Source organism: Scyliorhinus torazame, chromosome 6, assembly GCF_047496885.1.
Source record: "Scyliorhinus torazame isolate Kashiwa2021f chromosome 6, sScyTor2.1, whole genome shotgun sequence".
In the NCBI taxonomy this organism is placed as follows: domain Eukaryota; kingdom Metazoa; phylum Chordata; class Chondrichthyes; order Carcharhiniformes; family Scyliorhinidae; genus Scyliorhinus; species Scyliorhinus torazame.
In genome coordinates this window covers 3,265,586-3,293,348 of record NC_092712.1, presented here as the reverse complement: position 1 = coordinate 3,293,348, position 27,763 = coordinate 3,265,586, and the positions used below count along the sequence as shown (strand labels likewise).

Below are 27,763 nucleotides of genomic sequence, written 5' to 3'. Positions count from 1 at the left end.
GCACCCGGAGGAAACCCACGCGGACACGGGGAGGACGTGCAGACTCCAGTCAGGAGGGGTAGCACGATGGTGCAGTGGTTAGCACTGCTGCCTCACGGCACTGAGGTCCCAGGTTTGATCCTGGTCCCGGGTCACTGTCCGTGTGGAGTTTGCACATTCTCCCCATGTCTGCGTCGGTCTTGCCCCCCCAACCCAAAGGTGTGCAGGGTAGGTGGATTGGTCACGCTAAATTGTCCCTCAATTGGAAAAAAAAGAATTGTGTACTCTAAATTTTAAAAAAACTAGCAGTCACCTACAGTCGGACTCGAACCCGGGTCCCTGGCCCTGTGTGGCAGCAGTGCTAACCACTGTGCCTACAGCACACAGTCACAGACAGAGACATCTGGATAGCACAGTCAAAGAGCAGCGTGAACTTTGACAGCATTTATTTATAATTCACGTGCGCATCCTGTTCTGGAATACACGTGGCCTGATCTTCCTGAAGGGCAGCTTTAGGGAAGATCAGCAGCCAGATCAAATTTCAAGTGATTTTCAGGATTCTCTCCAGGAGAATAGATTTTTGCAGCTCACAATGTTAGTTGCTTGTATTCTCTTTAACAGGAAATCATGCGGCCCGATGTACTGGTGGATCTGAAAAGCAACGGGCAACACGGTAGCATAGTGGTTAACACTGTTGCTTCACATCTCCAGGGTCCCAGGTTCGATTCGCGGCTTGGGTGACTGTCTGTGCGGAGTCTGCACATCCTCCCCGTGTGTGCGTGGGTTTCTTCCGGGTGCTCCGGTTTCCTCCCACAGTCCAAAGATGTGCAGGTTAGGTGGATTGGCCATGATAAATTGCCCTTAGTGTCCAAAAACGTTGGGTGGGGTTACTGGGTTATGGTGATAGGGTGGAGGTGTTGACCTTGGGTAGGGTGCTCTTTCCAAGAGCCGGTGCAGACTCGATGGGCCAAATGGTCTCCTGCACTGTAAATTCTATGATTCTATGAGAGACCGTGAAATCTTACAAACAAAGAACAAAGAAATGTACAGCACAGGAACAGGCCCTTCGGCCCTCCAAGCCCGTGCCGACCATGCTGCCCGACTAAATTACAATATTCTACACTTCCTGGGTCCGTATCCCTCTATTCCCATCCTATTCATGCATTTGTCAAGATGCCCCTTAAATGTCACTATCGTCCCTGCTTCCACCACCTCCTCCGGTAGCGAGTTCCAGGCACCCACTACCCTCTGCGTAAAAAACTTGCCTCGTACATCTACTCTAAACCTTGCCCCTCTCACCTTAAACCTATGCCCCCTAGTAATTGACCCCTCTACCCTGGGGAAAAGCCTCTGACTATCCACTCTGTCTATGCCCCTCATACTTTTGTAGACCTCTATCAGGTCTCCCCTCAACCTCCGTCGTTCCAGTGAGAACAAACCGAGTTTACTCAACCGCTCCTCATAGCTAATGCCCTCCATACCAGGCAACATTCTGGTAAATCTCTTCTGCACCCTCTCTAAAGCCTCCACATCCTTCTGGTAGTGTGGCGACCAGAATTGAAGGCTCCAGTTGTGATGGCACAGGTGTTAATGGCCTTTGGGGCTGCTGAGGGGCGCTGCGTTTGGTGCATCGTGTGGAAAGCGGGAGATTGATAAGTCAGTGAGTTGCAGAGGGATGGGCTCCATTCTTTTTCCACCTTTTCTCAGCCTCCAGTAGCTGGTTCTTAAGCTTTGTACAGCGGAAGAAGCTGACTGGTAAAGGATAGTCACTCTCGCCTCACCTCTGGCATTCAGTCCATGTTTCAATCACGTTTCCAGTCATTCACCCTATTCACAGTGGCCACTGTGCCTTTTATTCAAAGTGCTACAATTATGCTGACTGGTGTGTTGTGTGGCATTGCATCGAATTTACATGTACATCACATCAACAGCTTTATCCTCATCAACCCTGTCTGTGACCGCTTCAAAACACTCCAGCAAGTTAGTCAAATATAATTTTCCCTTAAGAACTCCAGCCTGGCTTTCCTTAATGAACTTGCATTTTCCGATGTGACTATTATTTTGTCCCGAATTATACCTTCTAGAAATTTCCGCACCAGGAAAGGTAAACGAAGTGGTCTGTCGTTGCTGGGTTTATCTTTCCAGCTGTTTGTGAGCGATGGTGAAGCAAACCCTCTGCTACCATCCCGCAGTCAAAAGGCTGCAAATTTCTCACCAGTGCTCTGTAATTTCCACAGGAACTCGCTCAGCATCCTTGGATGCAGGCCCACATAAAATACCATCTCCATACAACGTTAACACTGGTATTGGATAGGGTTGCTGTATTTTATGTGGACATGCATTCAAGGATACTGAGCGAAGTCTGCAGTTTTGGTCTCCTTCTCTGAGGAAGGATGTTCTTGCTCTCGAGGGAGAGCAGCGAAGGTTTACCAGACTGATTCCAGGGATGGCGGGACTGTCATATGAGGAGAGATTGACTCGGTTGGGATTGTTCTCGCTGGAGTTCAGAAGAATGAGGGGGATCTCATAGAGACGTATAAACTTCTAACAGGTCTGGACAGGGTAGATGCAGGGAAGATGTTCCCAATGATGGGTGTGTCCAGAACCAGGGGTCAGTTTGAGGATACGGGGTAAACCATTTCGGACAGAGATGAGGAGACATTTCTTCACCCAGAGAGTGGTGAGCCTGTGGCATTCATTACCACAGGAAGTGGTTGAAATATTGTATGTTTTCAAGATGATATCGCACTTGGGGGAAAGCAGGATTATGCTATTGAGTTGGATGATGAACCACAATCATAATGAATGACGGAGCAAGCTCGAAGGGTCAAAATGCCCTCCTCCTGCTCCTATTGACTATGTTTACCAGGTCCTGGGATGCTTCTGCCTTGCTAAAGACAGATGCGGTGGCACGGTTGCTTCACAGAGCCAGGGTCCCAGGTTCGATTCCGGCTTGGGTCACTGTCTGTGCGGAGTCTGCACATCCTCCCCGTGTGTGCGTGGGTTTCCTCCGGGTGCTCCGGTTTCCTCCCACTGTCCAAAGTTGTGCAGGTTAGGTGGATTGGTCATGATGACTTGCCCCTTAGTTTCCAAAAAGGTTAGGTAGGGTTACTGGGTTACGGGCATCGGGTGGAGGTGTCGGCTTAAGTAGGGTGCTCTTTCGAAGGGTCGGTACAGACTCGATGGGCCGAATGGCCTCCTTCTGCAATGTAAATTCTATGATTTATGATTAGGTGTACAGTATTCATTTAACTTCTCAGCGATGCCCCCTGCCTCCTTGCGTAAACCCCATTTTGGCCCAAATCATTCCTCCTGCTCCTCCTTTCCCACCTTTTTACGGTTTATGTAGCTGTGGAAAAGTCTGGAAGCCCTTTTATGTTTGTTGCCAGTTTCTTTTCATGTTTTATAAGGGTCCTTCCTGTTTACTCACTGTTTATTCACTTATTTACCCTTGCTTTTATTATTGCTGTTATTATTTTGATCCAAGGAAGATTATTGGACGAGTCTTTTTAAAACAAGAAGCCTGAATCTTTCATTCAAACGGAGAATCTGGGATTCTGTGCTGGTTTACACTGGAAGCTGCAGAGTGGCCAGCATCAGTGACAGAGAGATGGGGTGGGACTCAGTTTGATTCATTGGCTGCTGACCAATGAATTGGCCCGAAAGGCTGAGCTCTGCCCGGTAACAGGTGGCGATTGGATCTGATCCATTGGAATGCCCTTCAGAGTCCACAGTTTGGGTTCAGCCTTGGGTTCAGCTCCCCTCTCCCCTCTGTCTTTCTCCAGAAAGGCTGTGTTTCTGAACTGGTAGAGAGCCTGGATCAATCTACATACAGGAGAACCATTGCAGGCTTTGCAAACAAAGAACAACAAAGAACAAAGAAATGTACAGCACAGGAACAGGCCCTTCGGCCCTCCAAGCCCGTGCCGACCATGCTGCCCGACTAAACTACAATCTTCTACACTTCCTGGGTCCGTATCCCTCTATTCCCATCCTATTCATGTATTTGTCAAGATGCCCCTTAAATGTCACTATCGTCCCTGCTTCCACCACCTCCTCCGTTAGCGAGTTCCAGGCACCCACTACCCTCTGCGTAAAAAACTTGCCTCGTACATCTACTCTAAACCTTGCCCCTCTCACCTTAAACCTATGCCCCCTAGTAAATGACCCCTCTACCCCGGGGAAAAGCCTCTGACTATCCACTCTGTCTATGCCCCTCATAATTTTGTAGACCTCTATCAGGTCTCCCTCAACCTCCTTCGTTCCAGTGAGAACAAACCGAGTTTATTCAATCGCTCCTCATAGCTTATGCCCTCCATACCAGGCAACATTCTGGTAAATCTCTTCTGCACCCTCTCTAAAGCCTCCACATCCTTCTGGTAGTGTGGCGACCAGAATTGAACACTATACTCCAAGTGTGGCCTAACTAAGGTTCTACATGACTTGCCAATTCTTATACTCAATGCCCCGGCCAATGAAGGCAAGCATGCCGTATGCCTTCTTATCTACCTTCTCCACCTGTGTTGCCCCTTTCAATGACCTGTGGACCTGTACTCCTAGATCTCTTTGACTTTCAATACTCTTGAGGGTTCTACCATTCACTGTATATTCCCTACCTGCATTAGACCTTCCAAAATGCATTACCTCACATTTGTCCGGATTAAACTCCAACAAATGTGCGAAACTTAAATCAGGGTAATTTGAAAGAAATGTGGGTAGAGTGGGCTGGGAAAGGAGTTTAACACAAAAGACGGTTGATCAGCAATAGCAGATGTTTCTGAAAATGCTTCATGACTCAAAATAAAGACGAAAAGGATTCTAGGAAGGGGATAAATCAACGACAATTAACCAAGGAAGTTAAGGGTAGTATTAAACGGAAACAAAAACATGGAACGTGGCAAAGTTTGTGGTAAGGCAAAGGATTGGGAAAGCTTATTAAAACCAACAAAAAATGACCAAAAAGTAAAGACCAAGAGGAAAAGGATAAACTAAGATTAACTAGCAAGTGATATAAAAACCAGCAGTAAGAGCTTCTTTAAATATATGAAAAGGAAGAGAGAGTGGCTACAAGAGTAGGTCAAAGGCTCTGAATCCTACAGAGAGTAGCTCACCTCCTGACCCCCCAAAGCCTGTCCACCATCTACAAGGCACAAGTCAGGAGTGTGATGGAATACTCCCCACTTGCCTGGATGAGCGCGGCTCCAACAACACTCAAGAAGCTCAACACCATCCAGGACAAAGCAGCCCCGCTTGATTGCTCCCCCTTCCACAAACATTCAAATCCTCCACCACCGACGCACAGTGACAGCCGTGTGTACCATCTACAAGGGGCACTGCAGTAACTCACCAAGGTTCCTTAGGCAGCACCTTCCAAACCCACGCCCATACCATCTAGAAGGACAAGAGCAGCAGATACCTGGGAACTCCACCACCTGGAGGCTCCCCTCCAAGTCACTCACCACCCTGACTTGGAAATATATCGCCGTTCCTTCACTGTCGCTGGGACAACATCCTGGAACTCCCTCGCTAACAGCATAGTGGGTGGACCTACACCACTGCAGCGGTTCAAAAAGATTCTCTCTGATGGTAGTGAATCTGTGGAATTCTTTACCGCAGAGAGATGTAGAGGCTGGGTCGTTAAGTATGTTCAAGGCTGAGATAGACATCTTCTAATCAGTAAGGAAATCGAAGGTTATGGGGATAAGGCGGGAAAGTGGAGTTGAGGATTATATTAGATCAGTCATGCTTTCAATGAATGGATCTGCGGACTCGATGGGCCAAATGGCCTACTTCAGCTCCTACATCTTATGGCCTGAATACAGAGAGAGATGCTGAGATATTTCAGCAAACTGATTATTTACCAGCACTTCCAGTTCATTGCTGCCGAGATCCAACTCCTCCAGTTTCACCAGGAAAGACAGGGACCTGCAGGAAAAACACAACATGGGTAAATAATCCAGACCATCAGATAGGGAACCTGTAGCCCCAGCCGGACCCTCAGACAGAAACACCAGACAGGGCCCCCAGACAGGGCCCCCAGACAGGGCCCCCAGACAGGGCCCCCAGACAGGGCCCCCAGACAGGGCCCCCAGACAGGGCCCCCAGACAGGGCCCCCAGACAGGGCCCCCAGACAGGGCCCCCAGACAGGGCCCCCAGACAGGGGCCCCAGACAGGGGCCCCAGACAGGGGCCCGTCCAGGAGCCAAGAGCCACAGACGGGACCCGTCGAGCAGCCGGGACACCCAGACGAGACGCCTAGACAGAACCCGTCGGGCAGCCGGGACACCCAGACGGAACGCCTACACAGGACCCTTCGGGCAGCAGCAACTTTCGTTGTGCAGGTCAATGCAGAAGCCAACGGCTGCACAGAAAGATCCAACAAACGGTACTGAGGTAAAAGCTGAGTGAATCTGTGTTGGTTCAGAGCTCAATGTCCAGGCATACTGCAGGCAGATCAATGTCCCAGCATAATGCAGGGTGATCAATGTCCCAGCATGCTGCAGGCAGATCAATGTCCCAGCATACTGCAGGCAGATCAATGTCCCAGCATAATGCATGGGGGATCAATGTCCCAGCATAATGCATGGGGGATCAATGTCCCAGCATAATGCATGGGGGATCAATGTCCCAGCATACTGCAGGCAGATCAATGTCCCAGCATAATGCATGGGGGATCAATGTCCCAGCATAATGCATGGGGGATCAATGTCCCAGCATACTGCAGGCAGATCAATGTCCCAGCATAATGCATGGGGGATCAATGTCCCAGCATAATGCATGGGGGATCAATGTCCCAGCATACTGCAGGCAGATCAATGTCCCAGCATAATGCATGGGGGATCAATGTCCCAGCATAATGCATGGGGGATCAATGTCCCAGCATACTGCAGGCAGATCAATGTCCCAGCATACTGCAGGGGGATCAATGTCCCAGCATACTGCAGGCAGATCAATGTCCCAGCATACTGCAGGCAGATCAGTTTCCCAGCATACTGCAGGCAGATCAATGTCCCAGCATACTGCAGGCAGATCAATGTCCCAGCATACTGCTTGCAGATCAGTGTCCCAGCATACTGCAGGCAGATCAATGTCCCAGCATAATGCATGGGGGGTCAATGTTCCAGCATACTGCAGGCAGATCAGTTTCCCAGCATACTGCAGGCAGATCAATGTCCCAGCATAATGCATGGGGGGTCAATGTCCCAGCATACTGCATGGGGGATCAATGTCCCAGCATACTGCAGGGGGATCAATGTCCCAGCATACTGCAGGCAGATCAATGTCCCAGCATACTGCAGGCAGATCAGTTTCCCAGCATACTGCAGGCAGATCAATGTCCCAGCATACTGCAGGCAGATCAGTTTCCCAGCATACTGCAGGCAGATCAATGTCCCAGCATAATGCATGGGGGGTCAATGTCCCAGCATACTGCAGGGAGATCAATGACCCAGCATACTGCAGGCAGATCAATGTCCCAGCATACTGCAGGCAGATCAATGTCCCAGCATAATGCATGGGGGATCAATGTCCCAGCATAATGCATGGGGGATCAATGTCCCAGCATACTGCAGGCAGATCAAAGTCCCAGCATACTGCAGGCAGATCAATGTCCCAGCATACTGCAGGCAGATCAGCTTCCCAGCATACTGCAGGCAGATCAGTGTCCCAGCATACTGCAGGCAGATCAATGTCCCAGCATACTGCAGGCAGATCAGTTTCCCAGCATACTGCAGGCAGATCAATGTCCCAGCATAATGCATGGGGGATCAATGTCCCAGCATAATGCATGCGGGATCAATGTCCCAGCATACTGCAGGCAGATCAATGTCCCAGCATACTGCAGGCAGATCAATGTCCCAGCATACTGAAGGGAGATCAATGTCCCAGCATACTGCAGGCAGATCAATGTCCCAGCATAATGCATGGGGGATCAATGTCCCAGCATAATGCATGGGGGATCAATGGCCCAGCATACTGCAGGGAGATCAATGACCCAGCATACTGCAGGCAGATCAATGTCCCAGCATACTGCAGGCAGATCAGTTTCCCAGCATACTGCAGGCAGATCAGTGTCCCAGCATACTGCAGGCAGATCAATGTCCCAGCATACTGCAGGCAGATCAGTGTCCCAGCATACTGCAGGGAGATCAATGTCCCAGCATACTGCAGGGAGATCAATGACCCAGCACACTGCAGGCAGATCAATGTCCCAGCATACTGCAGGCAGATCAATATCCCAGCATACTGCAGGCAGATCAGTGTCCCAGCATACTGCACGCAGATCAATGTCCCAGCATACTGCAGGCAGATCAATGTCCCAGCATAATGCATGGGGGATCAATGTCCCAGCATAATGCATGGGGGATCAATGTCCCAGCATAATGCATGGGGGATCAATGTCCCAGCATACTGCAGGGGGATCAATGTCCCAGCATACTGCAGGCAGATCAATGTCCCAGTATACTGCAGGCAGATCAGTTTCCCAGCATACTGCAGGCAGATCAATGTCCCAGCATACTGCAGGCAGATCAATGTCCCAGCATACTGCAGGCAGATCAGTTTCCCAGCATACTGCAGGCAGATCAATGTCCCAGCATAATGCATGGGGGGTCAATGTCCCAGCATACTGCAGGGAGATCAATGACCCAGCATACTGCAGGCAGATCAATGTCCCAGCATACTGCAGGCAGATCAATGTCCCAGCATAATGCATGGGGGATCAATGTCCCAGCATAATGCATGGGGGATCAATGTCCCAGCATACTGCAGGCAGATCAATGTCCCAGCATAATGCATGGGGGATCAATGTCCCAGCATAATGCATGGGGGATCAATGTCCCAGCATACTGCAGGCAGATCAATGTCCCAGCATAATGCATGAGGGATCAATGTCCCAGCATAATGCATGGGGGATCAATGTCCCAGCATACTGCAGGCAGATCAATGTCCCAGCATACTGCAGGCAGATCAGTTTCCCAGCATACTGCAGGCAGATCAATGTCCCAGCATACTGCAGGCAGATCAATGTCCCAGCATACTGAAGGGAGATCAATGTCCCAGCATACTGCAGGCAGATCAATGTCCCAGCATAATGCATGGGGGATCAATGTCCCAGCATAATGCATGGGGGATCAATGGCCCAGCATACTGCAGGGAGATCAATGACCCAGCATACTGCAGGCAGATCAATGTCCCAGCATACTGCAGGCAGATCAGTTTCCAGGCATAGAACATAGAACATAGAACATAGAACAATACAGCGCAGTACAGGCCCTTCGGCCCACGATGTTGCACCGAAACAAAAGCCATCTAACCTACACTATGCCATTATCATCCATATGTTTATCCAATAAACTTTTAAATGCCCTCAATGTTGGCGAGTTCACTACTGTAGCAGGTAGGGCATTCCACGGCCTCACTACTCTTTGTGTAAAGAACCTACCTCTGACCTCTGTCCTATATCTATTACCCCTCAGTTTAAAGTTATGTCCCCTCGTGCCAGCCATATCCATCCGCGGGAGAAGGCTCTCACTGTCCACCCTATCCAACCCCCTGATCATTTTGTATGCCTCTATTAAGTCTCCTCTTAACCTTCTTCTCTCCAACGAAAACAACCTCAAGTCCATCAGCCTTTCCTCATAAGATTTTCCCTCCATACCAGGCAACATCCTGGTAAATCTCCTCTGCACCCGCTCCAAAGCCTCCACGTCCTTCCTATAATGCGGTGACCAGAACTGTACGCAATACTCCAAATGCGGCCGGACCAGAGTTCTGTACAGCTGCAACATGACCTCCCGACTCCGGAACTCAATCCCTCTACCAATAAAGGCCAACACTCCATAGGCCTTCTTCACAACCCTATCAACCTGGGTGGCAACTTTCAGGGATCTATGTACATGGACACCTAGATCCCTCTGCTCAGCCACACTTTCAAGAACTTTACCATTAGCCAAATATTCCGCATTCCTGTTATTCCTGCAGGCAGATCAGTGTCCCAGCATACTGCAGGCAGATCAATGTCCCAGCATACTGCAGGCAGATCAGTGTCCCAGCATACTGCAGGGAGATCAATGTCCCAGCATACTGCAGGGAGATCAATGACCCAGCACACTGCAGGCAGATCAATGTCCCAGCATACTGCAGAGTGATCAATGTCCCAGCATACTGCAGGCAGATCAATGTCCCAGCATAATGCATGGGGGATCAATGTCCCAGCATAATGCATGGGGGATCAATGTCCCAGCACACTGCAGAGTGATCAGAGTCCCAGCATACTGCAGCGGGATCAATGTCTCAGCATACTGCAGGCAGATCAATGTCCCAGCATACTGCAGGCAGATCACTGTTCCAGCATACTGCAGAGAGATCAATGTCCCAGCATACTGCAGGGTGTTCAGTTTCCCAGCATCCTGCAGGCAGATCAGTGTCCCAGCATACTGCAGGCAGATCAGTGTCCCAGCATACTGCAGGGAGATCAATGTCCCAGCATACTGCAGAGTGATCAGTGTCCCAGCATACTGCAGGGAGATCAATGTCCCAGCATACTGCAGGCAGATCAGTTTCCCAGCATACTGCAGGCAGATCAATGTCCCAGCATAATGCATGGGGGGTCAATGTCCCAGCATACTGCAGGGAGATCAATGACCCAGCATACTGCAGGCAGATCAATGTCCCAGCATAATGCATGGGGGATCAATGTCCCAGCATAATGCATGGGGGATCAATGTCCCAGCATACTGCAGGCAGATCAATGTCCCAGCATACTGCAGGCAGATCAGTGTCCCAGCATACTGCAGGCAGATCAGTGTCCCAGCATACTGCAGGCAGATCAATGTCCCAGCATACTGCAGGCAGATCAGTTTCCCAGCATACTGCAGGCAGATCAATGTCCCAGCATAATGCATGGGGGATCAATGTCCCAGCATAATGCATGGGGGATCAATGTCCCAGCATACTGCAGGCAGATCAATATCCCAGCATACTGCAGGCAGATCAATGTCCCAGCATACTGAAGGGAGATCAATGTCCCAGCATACTGCAGGCAGATCAATGTCCCAGCATAATGCATGGGGGATCAATGTCCCAGCATAATGCATGGGGGATCAATGGCCCAGCATACTGCAGGGAGATCAATGACCCAGCATACTGCAGGCAGATCAATGTCCCAGCATACTGCAGGCAGATCAGTTTCCCAGCATACTGCAGGCAGATCAGTGTCCCAGCATACTGCAGGCAGATCAATGTCCCAGCATACTGCAGGCAGATCAATGTCCCAGCATACTGCAGGCAGATCAGTGTCCCAGCATACTGCACGCAGATCAATGTCCCAGCATACTGCAGGCAGATCAATGTCCCAGCATAATGCATGGGGGATCAATGTCCCAGCATAATGCATGGGGGATCAATGTCCCAGCATACTGCAGGGGGATCAATGTCCCAGCATACTGCAGGCAGATCAATGTCCCAGCATACTGCAGGCAGATCAGTTTCCCAGCATACTGCAGGCAGATCAATGTCCCAGCATACTGCAGGCAGATCAATGTCCCAGCATACTGCAGGCAGATCAGTTTCCCAGCATACTGCAGGCAGATCAATGTCCCAGCATAATGCATGGGGGGTCAATGTCCCAGCATACTGCAGGGAGATCAATGACCCAGCATACTGCAGGCAGATCAATGTCCCAGCATACTGCAGGCAGATCAATGTCCCAGCATAATGCATGGGGGATCAATGTCCCAGCATAATGCATGGGGGATCAATGTCCCAGCATACTGCAGGCAGATCAATGTCCCAGCATAATGCATGGGGGATCAATGTCCCAGCATAATGCATGGGGGATCAATGTCCCAGCATACTGCAGGCAGATCAATGTCCCAGCATAATGCATGAGGGATCAATGTCCCAGCATAATGCATGGGGGATCAATGTCCCAGCATACTGCAGGCAGATCAATGTCCCAGCATACTGCAGGCAGATCAGTTTCCCAGCATACTGCAGGCAGATCAATGTCCCAGCATACTGCAGGCAGATCAATGTCCCAGCATACTGAAGGGAGATCAATGTCCCAGCATACTGCAGGCAGATCAATGTCCCAGCATAATGCATGGGGGATCAATGTCCCAGCATAATGCATGGGGGATCAATGGCCCAGCATACTGCAGGGAGATCAATGACCCAGCATACTGCAGGCAGATCAATGTCCCAGCATACTGCAGGCAGATCAGTTTCCCAGCATACTGCAGGCAGATCAGTGTCCCAGCATACTGCAGGCAGATCAATGTCCCAGCATACTGCAGGCAGATCAGTGTCCCAGCATACTGCAGGGAGATCAATGTCCCAGCATACTGCAGGGAGATCAATGACCCAGCATACTGCAGAGAGATCAATGTCCCAGCATACTGCAGGGTGTTCAGTTTCCCAGCATCCTGCAGGCAGATCAGTGTCCCAGCATACTGCAGGCAGATCAGTGTCCCAGCATACTGCAGGGAGATCAATGTCCCAGCATACTGCAGAGTGATCAGTGTCCCAGCATACTGCAGGGAGATCAATGTCCCAGCATACTGCAGGCAGATCAATGTCCCAGCTAACTGCAGGCAGATCAATGTCCCAGCATACTGCAGGCTGATCAATGTCCCAGCATACTGCAGGCAGATCAGTGTCCCAGCATACTGCAGGCAGATCAATGTCCCAGCATGCTGCAGAGTGATCAGTGTCCCAGCGTACTGCAGGCTGATCAATGTCCCAGCATACTGCAGGCAGATCAATGTCCCAGCATACTGCAGGGAGATCAATGTCCCAGCATACTGCAGGCAGATCAATGTCCCAGCATGCTGCAGAGTGATCAGTGTCCCAGCGTACTGCAGGCTGATCAATGTCCCAGCATACTGCAGGCAGATCAATGTTCCAGCATGCTGCAGAGTGATCAATGTCCCAGCAAACTGCAGTGATCTATGCCCCAGCATACTGCAGACTGTTCAGTGTCCCAGCATACTGCAGGCAGATCAGTGTCCCAGCATACTGCAGGGAGATCAATGTCCCAGCATACTGCAGGGAGATCAATGTCCCAGCATATTACAGGCAGATCAGTGTCCCAGCATACTGCAGGCAGATCAATGTCCCAGCATACTGCAGGCAGATCAATGGCACAGCATACTGCAGGCAGATCAGTTTCCCAGCACACTGCAGGCAGATCAATGTCCCAGCATACTCCAGGGAGATCAATGTACCAGCACACTGCAGGCAGATCAATGTCCCAGCATACTGCAGGCAGATCAATGTCCCAGCATACTGCAGGGAGATCCATGTCCCAGCATACCGCAGACTGATCAATGTCCCAGCGTACTGCAGAGTGATCAGTGTCCCAGCGTACTGCAGGCAGATCAATGTCCCAGCATACTGCAGGGAGATCAATGTCCCAGCATACTGCAGGGAGATCAATGTCCCAGCATACTGCAGAGTGATCAGTGGCCCAGCATACTTCAGGGAGATCAGTGTCCCAGCATACTGCAGGGTGATCAATGTCCCAGCATGCTGCAGGCAGATCAATGGCCCAGCATACTTCAGGGAGATCAGTGTCCCAGCATACTGCAGGGTGATCAGTGTCCCAGCATACTGCAGGGAGATCAATGTTCCAGCATGCTGCAGGCAGATCAATGTCCCAGCAGACTGCAGGGAGATCCATGTCCCAGCATGCTGCAGGGAGATCAATGTCCCAGCACACTGCAGGGAGATCAATCTCCCAGCATACTGCAGGGAGATCAATGTCCCAGCATACTGCAGACTGATCAATGTCCCAGCTTACTGCAGAGTGATCAGTGTCCCAGCATACTGCAGGCAGATCAATGTCCCAGCATACTGCAGGCAGATCAATGTCGCAGCATACAGCAGGCAGATCAATGTCCCAACATACTGCAGACTGATCAATGTCCCAGCATACTGCAGACTGATCAATGTCCCAGCATACTGCAGAGTGATCAATGTCCCAGCATACCGCAGACTGATCAATGTCCCAGCATACTGCAGACTGATCAATGTCCCAGCATACTGCAGGCAGATCAATGCCCCAGCATACTGCAGGCAGATCAATGCCCCAGCATATTGCAGGCAGATCAATGTCCCAGCTTACTGCAGGCAGATCAATGTCCCAGCATACTGCAGGCAGATCAATGTCCCAGCATACTGCAGGCAGATCAATGTCCCAGCATACTGCAGGCAGATCAATGTCCCAGCATACTGCAGGCAGATCAATGTCCCAGCATACTGCAGGGAGATCAATGTCCCAGCATACTGCAGGGAGATCAATGTCCCAGCCTACTGAAGGCAGATCAATGTCCCAGCATACTGCAGAGTGATCAATGTCCCAGTGTACTGCGGGAGATCAATGTCCCAGCGTACTGCAGAGAGATTAATGACCCAGCATACTGCAGGCAGATCAATGTCCCAGCATACTGAAGTGTGATCAATGTCCCAGCATAATGCATGGGGGATCAATGTCCCAGCATACTGCAGGCAGATCAATGTCCCAGCATACTGCAGGCAGATCAGTTTCCCAGCATACTGCAGGCAGATCAATGTCCCAGCATACTGCAGGCAGATCAATGTCCCAGCATACTGAAGGGAGATCAATGTCCCAGCATACTGCAGGCAGATCAATGTCCCAGCATAATGCATGGGGGATCAATGTCCCAGCATAATGCATGGGGGATCAATGGCCCAGCATACTGCAGGGAGATCAATGACCCAGCATACTGCAGGCAGATCAATGTCCCAGCATACTGCAGGCAGATCAGTTTCCCAGCATACTGCAGGCAGATCAGTGTCCCAGCATACTGCAGGCAGATCAATGTCCCAGCATACTGCAGGCAGATCAGTGTCCCAGCATACTGCAGGGAGATCAATGTCCCAGCATACTGCAGGGAGATCAATGACCCAGCATACTGCAGAGAGATCAATGTCCCAGCATACTGCAGGGTGTTCAGTTTCCCAGCATCCTGCAGGCAGATCAGTGTCCCAGCATACTGCAGGCAGATCAGTGTCCCAGCATACTGCAGGGAGATCAATGTCCCAGCATACTGCAGAGTGATCAGTGTCCCAGCATACTGCAGGGAGATCAATGTCCCAGCATACTGCAGGCAGATCAATGTCCCAGCTAACTGCAGGCAGATCAATGTCCCAGCATACTGCAGGCTGATCAATGTCCCAGCATACTGCAGGCAGATCAGTGTCCCAGCATACTGCAGGCAGATCAATGTCCCAGCATGCTGCAGAGTGATCAGTGTCCCAGCGTACTGCAGGCTGATCAATGTCCCAGCATACTGCAGGCAGATCAATGTCCCAGCATACTGCAGGGAGATCAATGTCCCAGCATACTGCAGGCAGATCAATGTCCCAGCATGCTGCAGAGTGATCAGTGTCCCAGCGTACTGCAGGCTGATCAATGTCCCAGCATACTGCAGGCAGATCAATGTTCCAGCATGCTGCAGAGTGATCAATGTCCCAGCAAACTGCAGTGATCTATGCCCCAGCATACTGCAGACTGTTCAGTGTCCCAGCATACTGCAGGCAGATCAGTGTCCCAGCATACTGCAGGGAGATCAATGTCCCAGCATACTGCAGGGAGATCAATGTCCCAGCATATTACAGGCAGATCAGTGTCCCAGCATACTGCAGGCAGATCAATGTCCCAGCATACTGCAGGCAGATCAATGGCACAGCATACTGCAGGCAGATCAGTTTCCCAGCACACTGCAGGCAGATCAATGTCCCAGCATACTCCAGGGAGATCAATGTACCAGCACACTGCAGGCAGATCAATGTCCCAGCATACTGCAGGCAGATCAATGTCCCAGCATACTGCAGGGAGATCCATGTCCCAGCATACCGCAGACTGATCAATGTCCCAGCGTACTGCAGAGTGATCAGTGTCCCAGCGTACTGCAGGCAGATCAATGTCCCAGCATACTGCAGGGAGATCAATGTCCCAGCATACTGCAGGGAGATCAATGTCCCAGCATACTGCAGAGTGATCAGTGGCCCAGCATACTTCAGGGAGATCAGTGTCCCAGCATACTGCAGGGTGATCAATGTCCCAGCATGCTGCAGGCAGATCAATGGCCCAGCATACTTCAGGGAGATCCATGTCCCAGCATGCTGCAGGGAGATCAATGTCCCAGCACACTGCAGGGAGATCAATCTCCCAGCATACTGCAGGGAGATCAATGTCCCAGCATACTGCAGACTGATCAATGTCCCAGCTTACTGCAGAGTGATCAGTGTCCCAGCATACTGCAGGCAGATCAATGTCCCAGCATACTGCAGGCAGATCAATGTCGCAGCATACAGCAGGCAGATCAATGTCCCAACATACTGCAGACTGATCAATGTCCCAGCATACTGCAGACTGATCAATGTCCCAGCATACTGCAGAGTGATCAATGTCCCAGCATACCGCAGACTGATCAATGTCCCAGCATACTGCAGACTGATCAATGTCCCAGCATACTGCAGGCAGATCAATGCCCCAGCATACTGCAGGCAGATCAATGCCCCAGCATATTGCAGGCAGATCAATGTCCCAGCTTACTGCAGGCAGATCAATGTCCCAGCATACTGCAGGCAGATCAATGTCCCAGCATACTGCAGGCAGATCAATGTCCCAGCATACTGCAGGCAGATCAATGTCCCAGCATACTGCAGGCAGATCAATGTCCCAGCATACTGCAGGGAGATCAATGTCCCAGCATACTGCAGGGAGATCAATGTCCCAGCCTACTGAAGGCAGATCAATGTCCCAGCATACTGCAGAGTGATCAATGTCCCAGCCTACTGAAGGCAGATCAATGTCCCAGCATACTGCAGAGTGATCAATGTCCCAGTGTACTGCGGGAGATCAATGTCCCAGCGTACTGCAGAGAGATTAATGACCCAGCATACTGCAGGCAGATCAATGTCCCAGCATACTGAAGTGTGATCAATGTCCCAGCATACTGCAGGGAGATCAATGTACCAGTTTACTACAGGCAGATCAATGTCCCAGCATACTGAAGAGTGATCAATGTCCCAGCATACTGCAGGCAGATCAATGTCCCAGCATACTGCAGGCAGATCAATGTCCCAGCATACTGCAGGAAGATCAATGTCCCAGCATACTGCAGGGAGATCAATGTCCCAGCATACTGCAGGCAGATCAATGTCCCAGCATACTGAAGAGTGATCAATGTCCCAGCATACTGCAGCGAGATCAATGTCCCAGCATACTGCAGGCAGATCAGTGTCCCAGCATACTGCAGGCAGATCAGTGTCCCAGCATACTGCAGGCAGATCAATGTCCCAGCATACTGCAGGGAGATCAGATCAATGTCCCAGCATACTGTAGGCAGATCAAAATTCCAGCATACTGCAGGCAGATCAATGTCCCATCATACTGAAGTCAGATCAATGTCCCAGCATACTGCAGGGAGATCAATGTCCCATCATACTGCAGGCAGATCAGTGTCCCAGCATACTGCAGGCAGATCAGTGTCCCAGCATACTGCAGGCAGATCAAAATTCCAGCATACTGCAGGCAGATCAATGTCCCATCATACTGCAGTCAGATCAATGTCCCAGCATACTGCAGGCAGATCAATGTCCCAGCGTACTGCAGAGTGATCAGTGTCCCAGCATACTGCAGGCAGATCAATGTCCCAGCATACTGCAGGGAGATCAAATTCCCAGCATACTGCAGAGTGATCAATGTCCCAGCATACTGCAGGCAGATCAGAGTCCCAGCATACTGCAGGCAGATCAATGTCCCAGCATAATGCATGGGGATCAATGTCCCAGCATACTGCAGAGTGATCAATGTCCCAGCATACTGCAGGCAGATCAGTGTCCCAGCATACTGCAGGGGGATCAATGCCCCAGCATACTGCAGGCAGATCAATGTCCCAGCATACTGCAGGCAGATAAATGTCCCATCATACTGCAGGCAGAACAATGTCCCAGCATACTGCAGAGATATCAGTGTCCCAGCATACTGCAGGCAGATCAATGTCCCAGCATACTGCAGGGAGATCAGATCAATGTCCCAGCATACTGTAGGCAGATCAAAATTCCAGCATACTGCAGGCAGATCAATGTCCCATCATACTGAAGTCAGATCAATGTCCCAGCATACTGCAGGGAGATCAATGTCCCATCATACTGCAGGCAGATCAGTGTCCCAGCATACTGCAGGCAGATCAGTGTCCCAGCATACTGCAGGCAGATCAAAATTCCAGCATACTGCAGGCAGATCAATGTCCCATCATACTGCAGTCAGATCAATGTCCCAGCATACTGCAGGCAGATCAATGTCCCAGCGTACTGCAGAGTGATCAGTGTCCGAGCATACTGCAGGCAGATCAATGTCCCAGCATACTGCAGGGAGATCAAATTCCCAGCATACTGCAGAGTGATCAATGTCCCAGCATACTGCAGGCAGATCAGTGTCCCAGCATACTGCAGGCAGATCAATGTCCCAGCATAATGCATGGGGGATCAATGTCCCAGCATACTGCAGAGTGATCAATGTCCCAGCATACTGCAGGCAGATCAGTGTCCCAGCATACTGCAGGGGGATCAATGCCCCAGCATACTGCAGGCAGATCAATGTCCCAGCATACTGCAGGCAGATAAATGTCCCATCATACTGCAGGCAGAACAATGTCCCAGCATACTGCAGAGATATCAGTGTCCCAGCATACTGCAGGGAGATCAATGTCCCAGCCTACTGAAGGCAGATCAATGTCCCAGCATACTGCAGGGAGATCAATGTCCCAGCATACTGCAGGGAGATCAGTGTCCCAGCATACTGCAGGGAGATCAATGTCCCAGCATACTGCAGAGTGATCAATGTCCCAGCGTACTGCGGGAGATCAATGTCCCAGCGTACTGCAGAGAGATTAATGACCCAGCATACTGCAGGCAGATCAATGTCCCAGCATACTGCAGGCAGATCAATGTACCTGTCTACTACAGGCAGATCAATGTCCCAGCATACTGCAGGCAGACCAATGTCCCAGCATACTGCAGGCAGATCAGTGTCCCAGCATACTGCAGGGAGATCCATGTCCCAGCATGCTGCAGGGAGATCAATGTCCCAGCATACTGCAGGGAGATCAATGTCCCAGCATACTGCAGACTGATCAATGTCCCAGCATACTGAAGACTGATCAATGTCCCAGCATACTGAAGACTGATCAATGTCCCAGCATACTGCAGGCAGATCAATGTCCCAGCATACTGCAGACTGATCAATGTCCGAGCTTACTGCAGAGTGATCAGTGTCCCAGCATACTGCAGGCAGATCAATGTCCCAGCATACTGCAGGCAGATCAATGTCCCAGCATACTGCAGACTGATCAATGTCCCAGCATACTGCAGACTGATCAATGTCCCAGCATACTGCAGACTGATCAATGTCCCAGCATACTGCAGACTGATCAATGTCCCAGCATACTGCAGACTGATCAATGTCCCAGCATACTGCAGACTGATCAAGGTCCCAGCATACTGCAGACTGATCAATGTCCCAGCATACTGTAGGCAGATCAATGTCCCAACATACTGCAGACTGATCAATGTCCCAGCATACTGCAGGCAGATCAATGTCCCAGCATACCGCAGGGAGATCAATGTCCCAGCATACTGCAGACTGATCAATGTCCCAGCATACTGCAGGGAGGTCAATGTCCCAGCATACTGCAGGCAGATAAGTGTCCCAGCATACTGCAGAGTGATCAATGTCCCAGCATACCGCAGACTGATCAATGTCCCAGCATACTGCAGACTGATCAATGTCCCAGCATACTGCAGGCAGATCAATGCCCCAGCATATTGCAGGCAGATCAATGTCCAAGCTTACTGCAGGCAGATCAATGCCCCAGCATACTGCAGGGAGATCAATGACCCAGCACACTGCAGGCAGATCAATGTCCCAGCATACTGCAGGCAGATCAATGTCCCAGCATACTGCAGGCAGATCAATGTCCCAGCATACTGCAGGCAGATCAATGTCCCAGCATACTGCAGGCAGATCAATGTCCCAGCATACTGCAGGGAGATCAATGTCCCAGCATACTGCAGGGAGATCAATGTCCCAGCCTACTGAAGGCAGATCAATGTCCCAGCATACTGCAGAGTGATCAATGTCCCAGCATACTGCAGAGTGATCAATGTCCCAGCGTACTGCGGGAGATCAATGTCCCAGCGTACTGCAGAGAGATTAATGACCCAGCATACTGCAGGCAGATCAATGTCCCAGCATACTGAAGAGTGATCAATGTCCCAGCATACTGCAGGCAGATAAATGTCCCAGCATACTGCAGGAATATCAATGTCCCAGCATACTGCAGGGAGATCATTGTACAAGTTTACTACAGGCAGATCAATGTCCCAGCATACTGAAGAGTGATCAATGTCCCAGCATACTGCAGCGAGATCAATGTCACGGCATACTGCAGGCAGATCAGTGTCCCAGCATACTGCAGCGAGATCAATGTCCCAGCATACTGCAGCGAGATCAATGTCTGGGCATACTGCAGGCAGATCAGTGTCCCAGCATACTGCAGGCAGATCAGTGTCCCAGCATACTGCAGCGAGATCAATGTCCCAGCATACTGCAGCGAGATCAATGTGCCAGCATACTGCAGCGAGATCAATGTCCCGGCATACTGCAGGCAGATCAGTGTCCCAGCATACTGCAGGCAGATCAGTGTCCCAGTATACTGCAGCGAGATCAGTGTCCCAGCATACTGCAGCGAGATCAATGTCCCAGCATACTGCAGCGAGATCAATGTCCCGGCATACTGCAGCGAGATCAATGTCCCGGCATACTGCAGGCAGATCAGTGTCCCAGCATACTGCAGGCAGATCAGTGTCCCAGCATACTGCAGGCAGATCAATGTCCCAGCATACTGCAGGGAGATCAGATCAATGTCCCAGCATACTGCAGTCAGATCAGTGTCCCAGCATATTGCAGGCAGATCAGTGTCCCAGCATACCGCAGGGAGATCAATGTCCCATCATACTGCAGTCAGATCAATGTCCCAGCATACTGAAGGGTGTTCAATGTCTCAGCATACTGCAGGCAGATCAATGTCCCAGCGTACTGCAGAGTGATCAGTGTCCCAGCATACTGCAGGCAGATCAATGTCCCAGCATACTGCAGGGAGATCAAATTCGCATCATACTGCAGAGTGATCAATGTCCCAGCATACTGCAGAGTGATCAATGTCCCAGCATACTGCAGAGTGATCAATGTCCCAGCATACTGCAGGCAGATCAGTGTCCCAGCATACTGCAGGCAGATAAATGTCCCATCATACTGCAGGCAGATCAATGTCCCAGCATACTGCAGAGATATCAGTGTCCCAGCATACTGCAGGGAGATCAATGTCCCAGCCTACTGAAGGCAGATCAATGTCCCAGCATACTGCAGGGAGATCAATGTCCCAGCATACTGCAGGGAGATCAATGTCCCAGCATACTGCAGAGTGATCAATGTCCCAGCGTACTGCGGGAGATCAATGTCCCAGCGTACTGCAGAGAGATTAATGACCCAGCATACTGCAGGCAGATCAATGTCCCAGCATACTGAAGTGTGATCAATGTCCCAGCATACTGCAGGCAGATCAGTGTCCCAGCATACTGCAGGGAGATCAATATCCCAGCATACTGCAGGCAGATCAATGTCCCAGCACACTGCAGGCAGATCAGTGTCCCAGCATACTGCAGGCAGATCAGTGTCCCAGCATACTGCAGGCAGATCAGTGTCCCAGCATACTGCAGGCAGATCAGTGTCCCAGCATACTGCAGGCAGATCAGTGTCCCACCATACTGCACGGAGATCAATGTCTCAGCATACTGCAGGGAGATCAATGTACCAGTTTACTACAGGCAGATCAATGTCCCAGCATACTGCAGGCAGATCAATGTCCCAGCATACTGCAGGCAGATCAGTGTCCCAGCATACTGCAGGGAGATCAATATCCCAGCATACTGCAGGCAGATCAATGTCCCAGCACACTGCAGGCAGATCAGTGTCCCAGCATACTGCAGGCAGATCAGTGTCCGAGCATACTGCAGGCAGATCAGTGTCCCAGCATACTGCAGGCAGATCAGTGTCCCAGCATACTGCAGGCAGATCAGTGTCCCACCATACTGCACGGAGATCAATGTCTCAGCATACTGCAGGGAGATCAATGTACCAGTTTACTACAGGCAGATCAATGTCCCAGCATACTGAAGAGTGATCAATGTCCCGGCATACAGCAGGGAGATCAATGTCCCGGCATACTGCAGGCAGATCAGTGTCCCAGCATACTGCAGGCAGATCAGTGTCCCAGCATACTGCAGGCAGATCAGTGTCCCAGCATACTGCAGGCAGATCAGTGTCCCAGCATACTGCACGGAGATCAATGTCCCAGCATACTGCAGGGAGATCAGTGTCCCAGCATACTGCAGGCAGATCAATGTCCCAGCATACTGCAGGGAAATCAGATCAATGTCCCAGCATACTGTAGGCAGATCAATGTTCCAGCATACTGCAGGCAGATCAATGCCCCATCATACTGCAGGCAGATCAATGTCCCATCATACTGCAGTCAGATCAATGTCTCAGCATACTGAAGGGTGTTCAATGTCTCAGCATACTGCAGGCAGATCAGTGTCCCAGCATACTGCAGGCAGATCAGTGTCCCACCATACTGCACGGAGATCAATGTCTCAGCATACTGCAGGGAGATCAATGTACCAGTTTACTACAGGCAGATCAATGTCCCAGCATACTGAAGAGTGATCAGATCAATGTCCCAGCATACTGTAGGCAGATCAATGTTCCAGCATACTGCAGGCAGATCAATGCCCCATCATACTGCAGGCAGATCAATGTCCCAGCATACTGAAGGGTGTTCAATGTCTCAGCATACCGCAGGCAGATCAATGTCCCAGCGTACTGCAGAGTGATCAGTGTCCCAGCATACTGCTGGCAGATCAATGTCCCAGCATACTGCAGGGAGATCAAATTCCCAGCATACTGCAGAGTGATCAATGTCCCAGCATACTGCAGAGTGATCAATGTCCCAGCATACTGCAGAGTGATCAATGTCCCAGCATACTGCAGGCAGATCAGTGTCCCAGCATACTGCAGGCAGATCAGTGTCCCAACATACTGCAGAGTGATCAGTGTCCCAGCATACTGCAGGCATATCAGTGTCCCAGCATACCTCAGAGTGATTAGTGTCCCAGCATACTGCAGGGAGATCAAGGTCCCAGCATACTGCAGGCAGATCAATGTCCCAGCATATTGCAGGCAGATGAGTGTCCCAGCATACTGCAGAGTGATCAATGTCCCAGCACACTGCAGAGTGATCAGTTTCCCAGCATACTGCAGGCAGATCAATGTCCCAGCATACTGCAGGCAGAGCAATGTCCCAGCATACTGCAGGCAGATCAGTGTCCCAGCATACTGCAGGGAGATCAATGTCCCAGCATACTGCAGGCAGATCAATGTCCCAGCATACTGCAGGCAGATCAATGCCCCAGCATACTGCAGGCAGCTCAATGTCCCAGCATACTGCAGGCAGATCAGTGTCCCAGCATACTGCAGGGAGACCAATGTCCCAGCATACTGAAGAGTCATCAATGTCCCAGCATACTGCAGGCAGATCAATGTCCCAGCATACTGCAGGCAGATCAATGCCCCAGCATACTGCAGAGTGATCAGTGTCCCAGCATACTGCAGGCAGATCAATGTCCCAGCATACTGCAGGGAGATCAAATTCGCATCATACTGCAGAGTGATCAATGTCCCAGCATACTGCAGAGTGATCAATGTCCCAGCATACTGCAGAGTGATCAATGTCCCAGCATACTGCAGGCAGATCAGTGTCTCAGCATACTGCAGGCAGATAAATGTCCCATCATACTGCAGGCAGATCAATGTCCCAGCATACTGCAGAGATATCAGTGTCCCAGCATACTGCAGGGAGATCAATGTCCCAGCATACTGCAGAGTGATCAATGTCCCAGCGTACTGCGGGAGATCAATGTCCCAGCGTACTGCAGAGAGATTAATGACCCAGCATACTGCAGGCAGATCAATGTCCCAGCATACTGAAGTGTGATCAATGTCCCAGCATACTGCAGGCAGATCAGTGTCCCAGCATACTGCAGGGAGATCAATATCCCAGCATACTGCAGGCAGATCAATGTCCCAGCACACTGCAGGCAGATCAGTGTCCCAGCATACTGCAGGCAGATCAGTGTCCCAGCATACTGCAGGCAGATCAGTGTCCCAGCATACTGCAGGCAGATCAGTGTCCCAGCATACTGCAGGCAGATCAGTGTCCCACCATACTGCACGGAGATCAATGTCTCAGCATACTGCAGGCAGATCAGTGTCCCAGCATACTGCAGGCAGATCAGTGTCCCAGCATACTGCAGGCAGATCAGTGTCCCACCATACTGCACGGAGATCAATGTCTCAGCATACTGCAGGGAGATCAATGTACCAGTTTACTACAGGCAGATCAATGTCCCAGCATACTGAAGAGTGATCAATGTCCCGGCATACAGCAGGGAGATCAATGTCCCGGCATACTGCAGGCAGATCAGTGTCCCAGCATACTGCAGGCAGATCAGTGTCCCAGCATACTGCAGGCAGATCAGTGTCCCAGCATACTGCAGGCAGATCAGTGTCCCAGCATACTGCACGGAGATCAATGTCCCAGCATACTGCAGGGAGATCAGTGTCCCAGCATACTGCAGGCAGATCAATGTCCCAGCATACTGCAGGGAGATCAGATCAATGTCCCAGCATACTGTAGGCAGATCAATGTTCCAGCATACTGCAGGCAGATCAATGCCCCATCATACTGCAGGCAGATCAATGTCCCATCATACTGCAGTCAGATCAATGTCCCAGCATACTGAAGGGTGTTCAATGTCTCAGCATACTGCAGGCAGATCAGTGTCCCAGCATACTGCAGGCAGATCAGTGTCCCACCATACTGCACGGAGATCAATGTCTCAGCATACTGCAGGGAGATCAATGTACCAGTTTACTACAGGCAGATCAATGTCCCAGCATACTGAAGAGTGATCAGATCAATGTCCCAGCATACTGTAGGCAGATCAATGTTCCAGCATACTGCAGGCAGATCAATGCCCCATCATACTGCAGGCAGATCAATGTCCCAGCATACTGAAGGGTGTTCAATGTCTCAGCATACCGCAGGCAGATCAATGTCCCAGCGTACTGCAGAGTGATCAGTGTCCCAGCATACTGCTGGCAGATCAATGTCCCAGCATACTGCAGGGAGATCAAATTCCCAGCATACTGCAGAGTGATCAATGTCCCAGCATACTGCAGAGTGATCAATGTCCCAGCATACTGCAGAGTGATCAATGTCCCAGCATACTGCAGGCAGATCAGTGTCCCAGCATACTGCAGGCAGATCAGTGTCCCAACATACTGCAGAGTGATCAGTGTCCCAGCATACTGCAGGCATATCAGTGTCCCAGCATACCTCAGAGTGATTAGTGTCCCAGCATACTGCAGGGAGATCAAGGTCCCAGCATACTGCAGGCAGATCAATGTCCCAGCATATTGCAGGCAGATGAGTGTCCCAGCATACTGCAGAGTGATCAATGTCCCAGCACACTGCAGAGTGATCAGTTTCCCAGCATACTGCAGGCAGATCAATGTCCCAGCATACTGCAGGCAGATCAATGTCCCAGCATACTGCAGGCAGATCAGTGTCCCAGCATACTGCAGGGAGATCAATGTCCCAGCATACTGCAGGCAGATCAATGTCCCAGCATACTGCAGGCAGATCAATGCCCCAGCATACTGCAGGCAGATCAATGTCCCAGCATACTGCAGGCAGATCAGTGTCCCAGCATACTGCAGGGAGATCAATGTCCCAGCATACTGAAGAGTCATCAATGTCCCAGCATACTGCAGGGATATCAATGTCCCAGCACACTGCAGGCAGATCAGTGTCCCAGCATACTGCAGGCAGATCAGTGTCCCAGCATACTGCAGGCAGATCAGTGTCCCAGCATACTGCAGGTAGATCAGTGTCCCAGCATACTGCACGGAGATCAATGTCCCAGCATACTGCAGGCAGATCAATGTCCCAGCATACTGAAGAGTGATCAATGTCCCGGCATACTGCAGCGAGATCAATGTCCCGGCATACTGCAGGTAGATCAGTGTCCCAGCATACTGCACGGAGATCAATGTCCCAGCATACTGCAGGCAGATCAATGTCCCAGCATACTGAAGAGTGATCAATGTCCGAGCATACTGCAGGCAGATCAATGTCCCGGCATACTGCAGGGCGATCAATGCCTCAGCATACTGCAGGCAGATCAGTGTCCCAGTTTACTACAGGCAGATCAATGTCCCAGCATACTGAAGAGTGATCAATGTCCCGGCATACTGCAGCGAGATCAACGTCCCAGCATACTGCAGGCAGATCAGTGTCCCAGCATACCTCAGAGTGATTAGTGTCCCAGCATACTGCAGGCAGATCAGTGTCCCAGCATATTGCAGGCAGATCAATGTCCCAGCATACTGCAGGGAGATCAAGGTCCCAGCATACTGCAGGCAGATCAATGTCCCAGCATATTGCAGGCAGATCAATGTTCCAGCATACTGCAGGCAGATCAAGGTCCCAGCATACTGCAGGCAGATCAATGTCCCAGCATATTGCAGGCAGATCAGTGTCCCAGCCTACTGCAGAGTGATCAATGTCCCAGCATACTGCAGAGTGATCAGTTTCACAGCATACTGCAGGCAGATCAATGTCCCAGCATACTGCAGGCAGATCAGTGTCCCAGCATACTGCAGGCAGCTCAATCTCCCAGCATACTGCAGAGATATCAGTGACCCAGCATACTGCAGGGAGATCAATGTCCCAGCATACTGCAGGGAGATCAGTGTCCCAGCATACTGCAGTGTGATCAATGTCCCAGTAAACTGCAGAGTGATCAATGTCCCAGCATATGCAGAGATATCAGTGACCCAGCATACTGCAGATATATCAGTGACCTAGCATACTGAAGAGAGATCAATGTCCTAGCATACTGTAGGCAGATCAATGTCCCAGCATACTGCAGAGAGATCAATGCCTCAGCATACTGCAGGCAGATCAGTGTCCCAGCAAACTGCAGGCAGATCAGTGTCCCAGCATACTGCAGGAAGATCAGTGTCCCAGCATACTGCAGGGAGATCAGTGTCCCAGCATACTGCAGGCAGATCAATGTCCCAGCATACTGAAGGGTGTTCAATGTCTCAGCATACTGCAGGCAGATCAATGTCCCAGCATACTGCAGGGAGATCAAATTCCCAGCATACTGCAGAGTGATCAATGTCCCAGCATACTGCAGGCAGATCAGTGTCCCAGCATACTGCAGGCAGATCAATGCCCCAGCATACTGCAGGCAGATCAGTGTCCCAGCATACTGCAGGCAGATCAGTGTCCCAGCATACTGCAGGCAGATCAGTGTCCCAGCATACTGCAGGTAGATCAGTGTCCCAGCATACTGCAGGCAGATCAGTGTCCCAGCATACTGCAGGCAGATCAATGCCCCAGCATACTGCAGGCAGATCAGTGTCCCAGCATACTGCAGGCAGATTAATGTCCCAGCATACTGCAGGGAGATCAGATCAATGTCCCAGCATACTGTAGGCAGATCAAAATTCCAGCATACTGCAGGCAGATCAATGTCCCATCATACTGAAGTCAGATCAGTG

The 27,763-nt window shown here is 50.8% G+C and overlaps 1 protein-coding gene across 1 annotated transcript in view; it reads right to left on the bottom strand.

Annotated features, from left to right (window-relative positions):
- LOC140425665 (protein scribble homolog) overlaps positions 1-27,763 on the bottom strand; it is a gene marked incomplete at its 5' end in the record, with an annotated part of 1,618,068 nt that overhangs the window by 1,492,840 nt on the left and 97,465 nt on the right. The window contains 1 exon segment of the mRNA XM_072510160.1: positions 5,841-5,904. Within this exon segment, the coding sequence (XP_072366261.1) occupies positions 5,841-5,904 (64 nt within the window).